General features: G+C 48.4%; 1 protein-coding gene across 1 annotated transcript; it reads right to left on the bottom strand.

The window, feature by feature from the left end:
• Positions 1-10,169: 10,169 nt before the first annotated feature.
• Positions 10,170-10,507, bottom strand: BJ212DRAFT_1293753 (HRDC-like protein; the record flags this gene model as incomplete). The annotated part of the gene is made up of 3 exons (XM_041332178.1): positions 10,170-10,245; positions 10,302-10,400; positions 10,456-10,507. Coding segments are annotated over 3 exons (227 nt in total), but the record flags the coding sequence as incomplete, so codon positions are not given.

The following is a 10,507-nucleotide window of genomic DNA, read 5'->3' as shown; positions in this document are numbered from 1 at the left end:
TCAGGTAATCAGGTCAAAAGACGAGATCACGCACTATCCGAGAGCGGGACAAGGGCACGGCACCACCAGCATCGGGTAAGCAGGTCAAAGGATGAGATCACGCACGACAAACCCTCTACCGTGCTCAACATCATCAACATCCAATAAAATGTACACTTTGTCTTCGGTACTTGAAGACAAGTGTTATTTGAATAAGATGGAGGGGCAGAGCAGCGGAGGAAAGGCACAACCAGTCAACAAAAACGAGCGGCGCTGTGCGTAGATGAGTGCCTAATGTTGAAAAATATTGAAAACACCTGTAAGTAATATACATACATAATAGATTTTAGGAACGCACCTTCTGAGCGCAGCATTAGAATGAGCAATAACATCTAAGAGCATGTGCATGAAGAAGCGTCAGTGGTACTTTGTAGAACTGAACGCCAAACAAATTACTACATTAGGAAGGCACGGGCATGCCAGGGGTACGGGTTGCGCGGGGGGGTCTTAGAATCCCGATATCCGTGCCCCAGTAGTGCCCGAACCCGTGACCCGCACGGGTTGCAGATCCCTACTACTAGCGCCATGAGGGGAAGTGCAGGAGGCTGGCAGATAAAACTAAAGACAATTTAAATAACACAAAAGTTACTGAGGTGCGGGAGACAGACTGCAAGGAAAGACAACTTAACGCTACCTTAGTTTTTATACTGTGAGCAATTCGAGTTGTAGTCCTCGAGCTTTACATACACTGAATTAATACAGAGGTAAGTAAGTACAATGGAAAAAATGCCCATAATCTCGTCAAACCCTTCGAAACTGGAAGGAGCAAGAAGAGTTCAAGGGACGGACAATCTAATAGCGCCTGGTAGATATAGAGACCAAGTAATGTAATAACTACAGAAAGTTGAAAAGTACCACAAGAAAGTCATGCATCAAGAAGACGACCTCTCCGACATGACTTCCTCCAGCTTGTACCTTCTTGAGGTAGTATGGTATTTGAAATATCCATCGAAAAATGCAACATAGGCGTCATATGCCTCAGGGCGCGGTCTCAAGAATTCGAGGACATTGTGATGTGCTTGCACAGTTTTCTCAATGAGTTCATGGAGAGTGTCCTGTTTGGTGAGCGCACGGGAGGCCGCTATGAGCGACAGATAGTTTGCGGAGTCGCCTTCGATCTCCTCTTTGTAGTATGACAATATATCACTGAATTATGGCAGGTTATAAAGGTTGACAGAAAATCATCGATGTACTTACTTTGTGTGGTTTACGACTACGATTAGATCCGGCATACATTGAATATATTCCTGAAGCGGGAGTGTGGAAGGGAAAATGAAGAATCCGTACGCATCTGCCAAGCCTGATAGTAGTCTAGAGTACTCGGGGTATGAGGGAGTCTGCAGCGAGATCTGTTCACACGAAGGGTTAAAGATTGAAGCTGCCTTTATTGGAGTAATACCGTACCGGCATATCTTTGGTCTCATTGTCAAGTAAAATGGAAGATACGAAGTTGAGCGAGGACGTGATGATCAAATTTGATACCGGTGCAGAATAATGGCAAGCGACCTCACGTAAAAGCCCGTCAAGCGCATTCAGAACTGGATGTTCTTGCGGTTGGCAATTCACGAATCGCTCGTTGAAATGGTACACATGCACTAGATCTTCTGCCCTGATCATCATGTCGTCGATGCACATGCCTACGGCAGTGAGAAAGCAAATCCACATCTTGGTTGCACGGTCCGGGAGATGATCGTAAGTGTTAGACATCATAGCCACGCCAGCGGCCATGTATGGGAGGATGGCGTTCATCGGATAGCCGCGGTTGATGGCCTCCTGGCAGCATTCAGAGTACCACACTTTGTTAAGCGTGGTGTTCTTATATTGCAAGCCGCAACGATGAAAAAAATCGGCGATGGACTGGCGGATGTTTGCTAGAACCTCAGGCTATATTCGACATTAAAATCGGGACATGGAGTCCGAAGCGTATCAAAACACAAGCACGCACTTTGCGATCGAGGGTGGATGTGGGCAGGTTGTTCATTGTCATTGTGCAGGGAGAAATTTGGCGAGAGAATGTCTGCAATGGGTTGCATGTACCCTGTACTTATACTCTACGTACGTCGAGTCATTGACAGATGAGAGCCCTTGTATGCTATGCTGCAGTGCAATTATGATCGGAAACTTCGGGTCCATCAGGGAGTTTTCGCTGAGTGACTTTTGGGTCCTTCACGATGTCACGGTGAAACGGCGCTCCACTTGGTACAGTGTAAGGATCAACTGCGCAACACATAGGTATTTGACTAGTTAGTCAGTCAAGAGTTCGGCGAGTTCTGAGTTTGGAACCTACTAGGTGAGTATGCAAATAATTGCGTCTCTATCCCCAACTTCAAGTACTTGGGGAGAGTGTAGCATCTGATGCCTAAGGTTATTGCCCTGTAGTTTGTGGTCCCTACAAGTATGACACCAAATCAGATATACACAATACCTACCTTTGAAAAGAAAGAACAACTGTATTCTTAACTTGAGGTTTCAAGCGCTCACCGGGTGCCAATGTGATATCCGGGACTAGGCACAGTCCAAACAAGGTTAGCACAACTTTGAAACACCATCGCAATATCTCAGCCGAGACTTCCGAACGCGAGATTCGTAAGATGTAAACATCATGCATCTAAGTAAAGCCAAGGAGGCTGGGCAAGCCCGTGCACCCAGGGCTTCCGTGAATGCAGTTCGCATTGACAGATGCTTATCAACTGCTCGTTCGTCAAGCTAACCGCATCCTACACCAAACGCCCCACAGGACTACTCAGGAGTCCCCGCTCCCAACACGCTCCCCGCAATTGCCACCTCTATCAAGTCAATAAAACCGAACACATTGCACCGTGATTAGGTCCACACTCCCCAAGAATCGGTTCACCACTTCATCGTAGAGTGTCCTCACTATCTGAGACACCCCCCAATTGCGTACTAGGATGCAAAGTCTAATCTATACCCCACATTGTGTGTAGGTGTGCGTATGCTGGCGCGGAGGCAGCCCTAAATCACTCAGGCCGTGGAGCTCCAGGTCGTAGGGAGCAGTGAAAATGCTGTTATGTCGCGCGCTACATTATCAATTGATCGTAGGCTGTCGGTGTGGAGTAGTAATGAGAGGAGGGTCCTTGAGTTGTCCAATGGCGCATTTCATAACCAGGATTAGAGGTGGAGGCGGAAAATGGACAATCAGCCTAGAGAGAGCGCCCCCATACTTCGGGCCAATTCCCGTCTTGCGGTTGGCGACTAGAATGAGTGATCGAAGCTTGGAGGGACGAGGCGGGTCATCGAGAGCTGTCATTTTTGCATTTGGTATGTCGAGCCTAGGTTCTGGTGCATGTTCCTTCCAAGGCCGTGGTTCAGAACGATCATCCCAGAGATTCAAACATCAGGTATGTGGGAATTGAGGTTACGCTGCGTCTTACCTCGCGGATGGTGCCAATGTCATCACTACACGACTCGCAGTCGTCGATGTCCAGGGCATCGTCCAAGAAGACATTAATACTAACCGAGTCATTTTCATGGAGTACAAGAGTGGTATTTGAATCAATAGACAGGCATCTGCAGTAGATGTCCAACGAAGTGAGTGATGCAAGGGGTGCAAGTATCAGTACACTTGGTTGGGATAGAGATTCATCGGTGGGTTGGATTGTGCTACAGAGCGCTCTGTAGCACTCTGCAACAAATTATGTTTCCCTGATGTTGTTTCCGTCGATTCGATTAAACGCGATGGAGTTGGAGTTGGAGATGGCTACTAAAGAGATAGTTCGACAGGCTTAGGCATAGCAGAGGCGGCGTTGTCATGAGGCGTGCAAGTAGAAATTGGGGCGGATATTGTTTCTGTCGATTCGATTAAGTAAACGTGATAGAGGTGGAGACGGAGATAACTGCAAATGACAGGCTTAGGCGTAGTGGAAGCAGTGTTGGCATTAGAAGATGGAGGATTACAATTGTCGTCGTCGTTCTTGGGAGCGGTGGGCGTATGCTTGGCTTTGTTGCGGAAAATTATTTGTGCAGACTTTGTCGGCGGCGAGAAAAAAAGTGATTGTCGACAAGCAGACAGAGTATACAATGAGGCCAGCAGAAGCCTTCTATGCTTTAGCCCGGGACATGCCTAAGCGATCTTGTCGACAACAACCCGTTTGAGCAAGAACCTTAAGGAAGCCAGCGACAGCGACCGCAAGCAGTAATAGTAATAGACTCATAGTGGAAGAGATCACGGTGACTGAGAGAGATGAAGATCGTAAGGATATCGCTGGTACGACGCGTAGAAGAGGGTAAAGTATGAGAAGGGAAATATTCGCGCATCCATACCGAGGCGTTAGTCACGTGTTCAGAAAATCAACCAGTGGGAGCACAACTCGCCTAGCAACTTGAAGCTTGAATGAGTCAAGTGGGGATCTTGGAGCAACTACAACACCAAAGAATAAGGCAGGTCTCCCAAACATCTAACATCGATGTTATTCAGTGAATTTCACAATCATACCTATAGTACTCCGAAAACCCCGCACTTTGAATTGTGACTGTGTTCGGCACCAACCCTTGACGTACACTGCGTTGGATCCGAACATATATAGCGGCTCCATGACTATGCCTTATAGACTCTCATGGTCCGATAATTTTCCACACGGACCATCTGAATTCTTCGCTGTCAATAAAACGTCCGTCGAATGTTATTACTGAATTTCCCATTTCATTCCAGACTTTTATTTTCAGTACCAGGCCAGGATGTCTTCTCCACTCTTCCTGGGCTTTGACTTGTCTACTCAGCAGCTAAAGGCAATTGTGATCGCGGAGGATGTTTCCATCGTGCACGAGAGCGCCGTGCATTTCGATCGAGACCTTCCCTCTCATGGTACAACGAATGGCGCGGTCAAAGGCCCAGACGAAGGTGAAGTGACGAGCCCCGTGCTCATGTGGCTCGAAGCCATTGACCTCGTCATGCAGCGCGTTAAAAACGTTGGCGTTGACCTCAGTGCTATTGCCGGTATATCTGGTGCTGGACAAGTGCGTGTGAACAGTTTTAATGTGAGGTGAGCCTGATTCATACGTGAATCAAGCAACATGGTTCGGTATACTGGTCTGAGGAGGCCGAGAAAGCTCTTGCTGCAATGGATCCAGAGCGCTCACTGGCTGATCCGGGCCATCTCGCCCCCCGTGCATTTGCATTGCCCAATGCACCCATCTGGCAGGACTCTTCGACGACCAAGGACTGCCGTAACCTTGAGGCCGCTGTCGGTGGTCCACAGGTGCTTGCAGATCTTACAGGAAGCAGAGCCTATGAGCGGTTCACAGGACCCCAAATTGCTCGGGTGCGTAGTACATACTGTATTACCAGTGTCCAATGATTGAGCACCAATTCTTGCTCTACGAAGATCCGTCGCCTCAAACCCGCCGCTTACCGTGACTCTGCGCGCATATCTCTTGTCTCGTCGTTCATCCCTTCCCTGTTCCTCGGGCATATCGCCCCGATCGAGGTCTCTGACGCGAGCGGGATGAACCTGATGAACGTACTCACATGTAAGTGGGACGATGCACTCCTTGAGGCATGCGGCGGTCCCGAGCTACGCGCTAAAATCGGCCCTGAGCCTGTCGTCGGCGGCACCATTCTCGGACACATCTCCCAGTGGTGGGTTGAACGCTGGGGATTCAACCCAGGTCTGCATTTTATTTTTCATATTGGTTGGCAATATTTCTCATCTGTAGTACCTATAGATTGCATAATTGCACCATTCACGGGTGATAACTCTGCGACCGTCGTTGCTCTTTCAGCACCAGGTGATGCACTCCTGTCCCTGGGCACAAGCACAACACTTCTGTTGAGCATTCCCCCTGCCGACTCGCCCCCCGCCCGTTTCACAACTTCGCACCTCCTCTCGCATCCTACAACTGTCGATGCGCAGATTGCGATGCTTTGCTACAAGAACGGTGCTCTTGCGCGAGAGCAGATCCGTGACCGCTGTGCTGGCGCAGACTGGGCACGGTACAATAAGCTCGTAGAGCAGTCGTCGCAGGGCAGCTCTGGGTTGATGGGATTCTACTTCCCCCTCCCCGAGATCATTCCTCCAGGGGTTCAGGGCGAATTCATATTCCAGTGCAAAGATAATGAGGAACCACAGCTAGTGCATGGACTGCAGCCAGATGCCTCCCAGCACGCACGCGCGATCCTCGAGAGCCAATTCCTCAGCATCAAATCACGCATTGCTGCCATTCTTCCGCCGCACTCACCGCCGCTGCAGCGGCTGATTGTCACTGGTGGTTCGTCGGCAAATCAGACGATCCGGCAACTCGCAGCTGACCTGTTTGGGATGCGAGTTTACGTTGCAGAGAGCAAGGAGGCTGCGGGGACGGGAGGTGCAGTGCTCGCGAAGTTTGCATGGTGGAAGGCGCATGTTGGGGGCGCGAGTAGGAGCTTTGAGGAGATGTCAATGGAAACGGGTGAGGTGGAGAGGATGAAGCTGGTTGCAACCCCGAAAGGTGAGATGACCAAGGTCTATGATGACCTTGTGGGTAACTATAGGCGGTGCGAGGAGCGGGTGGTACACCTATGTGGGCAAGCGTGATGCACCTGAGGTAACTTTTTATCTGAAGCGGACATACTTTGCAATTTGCATCTACACATCATGTACAGACCATAGAGCATACTATATCTTCACCTTGTTATGTAAATAATTCTTACTAGAATGAATGACTGTCTTCCTTCATCTATAAAGGTCTGGCTAGGGGAAACGATCAGCCTTTTTCTTGTTAGTTTCTTGCTCCCAATTAAGACCACCATAATCGGCAACTTCTGAAATTCGAATTCGATCATATGTGGAGACTTTTTCAATACACCCTCCATCGGACACCACTACTGGTATGCTTATCGTTCTGTTTTCTGGCTGACCCATTCACGACCCTTGCATCAATAATCAAAGACATTGCGCAGAAGGAACATATACGTGATGTATGACCTGCACAACCCAGAGCAGTCACATTCTCCCCCTGCCAAACGACCAATCACCGAAGGGAGCTCAGAGTCCTTCAAACGCGTGAAGATTGAACATGAGGAACCTGAGAAAACTTTGCATTCAACCGAACATGGAGGCCCTTCCGACGCACCCGCCGCCGATACGAAGCAGGGAAAGAGGGATGCAGCAGGTTGGGCGAAGTCCAGGCGGGGAAAGGCCAAAGATACGAAGAACAAGGGGCGTAGACGGGGGACGCGTGATCATGATAAGGATGGTCAGAAGGAGGGTGAGGAGCAGGGCCCTAGAGCCCCGCGCCTGCCTAAGAAACAGAGTGCGTTGCTTATTGGGTTTTGCGGGACGGGGTGTAATGGAATGCAAATGTACGCTGAATTTTGGTTTATTTTTTCGTCCTTAGTTTCTTGGCGGTTTGTTTTCTTGTCTTCTATCTCTGCCCTACTAGAGAAAATATTTTATATTTTTCTCCTGTCCTTCCGCTATCATTGCACTGCTGAATATGCGTGTGTAATGAAAACAGACAACCCGACGTGCGGACAATTGAAGGTGTCCTGTTTGATGCACTCGTGCGTGCTGGCGCAGTCTCATCAGACAATGCGGACGACCCTGTGAAGGTATGGCACTTGCTCCACGGTCCATGTCATGATGTGTTACTCAGAGGCTTCATATTTCTAGGTAAATCTCGGGCGCGCGGCTCGCACCGACGCGGGAGTCCACGCAGCTGGCAACCTGGTGTCTATGAAACTGATCACTGCGATTCCTGGGGTGGAAGACTGGGTGGCACGTGTAAACGAAGAACTCCCACCAGAGATTCGTGTTTGGGGCTCCGTATGCATTCTTTCTCTTTTCCAAGGCAGGAAATAACTTCGAAGTGACTCAGGTCCGCGTGCAAAACTCATTCAATGCTCGCATGTGGGTTCACGAGTGTGATTTTAGTGGACCATCTCACAAGCTCTTTTTCAGGTCTTGCGACAGCCGCAAGTATACCTACTTCTTCCCCTCGTACCTCCTTATACCTCCAAAGCCGGAGTCGGGATTTCAGCGTGCATATGAACAACATACACAGTCGATGCAGGGCGTTGTCCCTCTAGATGCTTCCGCTCACCCCTTCTGGAGTGCACCTGAGTCTCATTCTTCCAGCTCTATGGATGATCTCGTACGCAAGCGCATGTGGAGGATAAGTGCAGATCAGGTAGAACTCATCCGTGAAACTGCAAAGAAGTTCGAAGGGACGCATAACTTCCATAACTTTACTGTGGGACGTGAGTTTGGAGATCGCAGTAATCAGCGACATATGTGGAAAATTGAGGTAGGCTGGTGAAGTTGTAGCTAGCTGACATCTGATAACATCTCGACAGATATCTGATCCTGCGGTCTATGGAGACACCGAGTGGATAAGCGTCCTCTTCCATGGGCAGAGCTTTATGTTACATCAGGTGAGCTAGTTTCTTATTCATAACGTTGCTCTTATTCATTTTGTTTAGATCGTAAGAGTTTGTACTTTGGTAGAAGTGATACGATGACAAATTGGTCGCAGCGCAAAATGATGTCCGCTCTTGTCTTGTCTTGTAGGACAGGTACACCAGGACAAGTCATCGACGAGGTTAGTTCCTGTGTTACCTGATGAGGCTACAAAATAATTCGACCCTTCCCACAGCTATACGGGCCGCGCATGGTCATGGTCCCAAAAATGCCTGCCCTTGGTCTCTTGCTGGAGTACCCAATATTCGACTCATATAACAAGAAAGTTACTTCGATCAACGAAAAGATCGAGCCTTCTCATCCAGATTACCGACCTGAAATTGATTTCGAAAAACACCGAGAGTCCATCGATGCATTTAAACAGACCTTTATTTATGATAATATGCGGTGCATTGAGGACCGCGACGGGGTGTGGGTACCTCTGACTGTGTTGATTGCCACTTAAACTGATGAAGATAAACAGTTTTGATGCGTGGGTGCGCTCAATCGACACGTATGGAGGTGATGATCTGCTGTATTTGAACCCGAAAGGCATTATTCCCGCGGCTGCCGTTATAAAGAAGGGAGACAAGAGAGACAATCCATTCAAGGAGAAGAGAAAGTTTGACCTGACGAGTTTCCCTGATAAACAAGGAATTCCGATCATAGAAGACGATGAGGAGACAGAGAGTAAACTGAACAAATCCCGCCTGGAGGATATGGAAGGCTAACTAGTAGCTGTGTTTCCTATCTTATATTACTTGCAAGGTGCACAATCGGTGCACAATGGTATCTCAAGCACACAAAGCAAGCCTCTACTGCGGGGAATGTTATGCGAGGCGGCAGTGGGGATAACTAGACGGACGCGATGGACGTGTCGGACGAAGAGCAGGGACGGAATTCATTTTACATATTTCCTATTGTCTGTTGCAACTGTTCCCAAGTCCACTGTGAGAGCCGTCGGCGGTGAAATATAGGACTTGCGAGTTGGGTTGGTCAACCTGGTACGTGACCGGTTAATGAGCGAGCATTCGCCTTGTTAGAACGTAAGCTAGGAAATATGACATATTAATCTGTGTGATGGTAAATGCAGGGAAAGTGAGTTAGAAGTCATTGGATATGCAAGGATATGCAGATGTTTTCATGAGCATTAGCGATTATAATTTAGGGGTTCGATTGAATTGTGAAGCCAAATGGTCTTCACGATTCAATCACTCATGTTCTGCGATTGCATCATTGGTGTGACAGTGCTAGCTTAATCCCGGACTACAAATTGATTAGCACTATGCCCCGTTCTTACATTCTGGAAATAGGCATCGATCGACATGCACGAGCCCAATGCACTGAGCGAGCTGAGGTATTTTCACTTGACTGAAGCAAGATTTGCGTTGAATATTTTTCGGCATCGGAGCGTGGCACCTTAAGCTCGCTAATGGGCAGAGACATACGAGTTATCAAGTTATTGACATTGTTCTAGGCTTGTTATTATTGTTATGAGGTAGGCATTCGCATGATGAAAACACTGGAATGGCAGTGTATGATAATCCACGTAGAACTTGTACCTGAATGACACAGAGGGCAGTAGTAATGTGCTTTACTCGGTCTCCAAGATGTGAAACCCACAGATAGAGGCTCAGCATGCATGTACTTTGAGGTGCCAAAGTACTGGAGCAAGTCGACAACGATAGGAGCGGACCAGCGATGAACGTCGGACAACATGGCAACGACCGATATCATTCAGGACTGGAACTTTCTCATCAACTGTATCTCGTCGAGTAATGCTTGCAATCTATCATCCTCGATCTTTACCAGACTGCACAAGAACGTTCATCACATCGATATAAACAAATAAAAGAACTCGTGCATTACCTTGGGATGACGCTCTTTGCCTCCTCAGCATCGACGGGACACAAATTGGCGATTTGAGCGGTTTCGAATTGCGTCAATGCGGGTTCGCGTCGAAGTGTTCTAAAGTGAAGTCAGTTAGGGCGAGTAGAGGGTATCGATAATAATCGAAACAGACTCTCGCACCGCGCTGGCGGAATCGGTGGTGTTGAATTTCGCAAATGTCTTTA

Source organism: Suillus subaureus, assembly GCF_016647635.1.
Source record: "Suillus subaureus strain MN1 chromosome Unknown BJ212scaffold_566, whole genome shotgun sequence".
Classification (NCBI taxonomy): domain Eukaryota; kingdom Fungi; phylum Basidiomycota; class Agaricomycetes; order Boletales; family Suillaceae; genus Suillus; species Suillus subaureus.
This window is presented reverse-complemented; position numbering and strand designations above follow the sequence as displayed.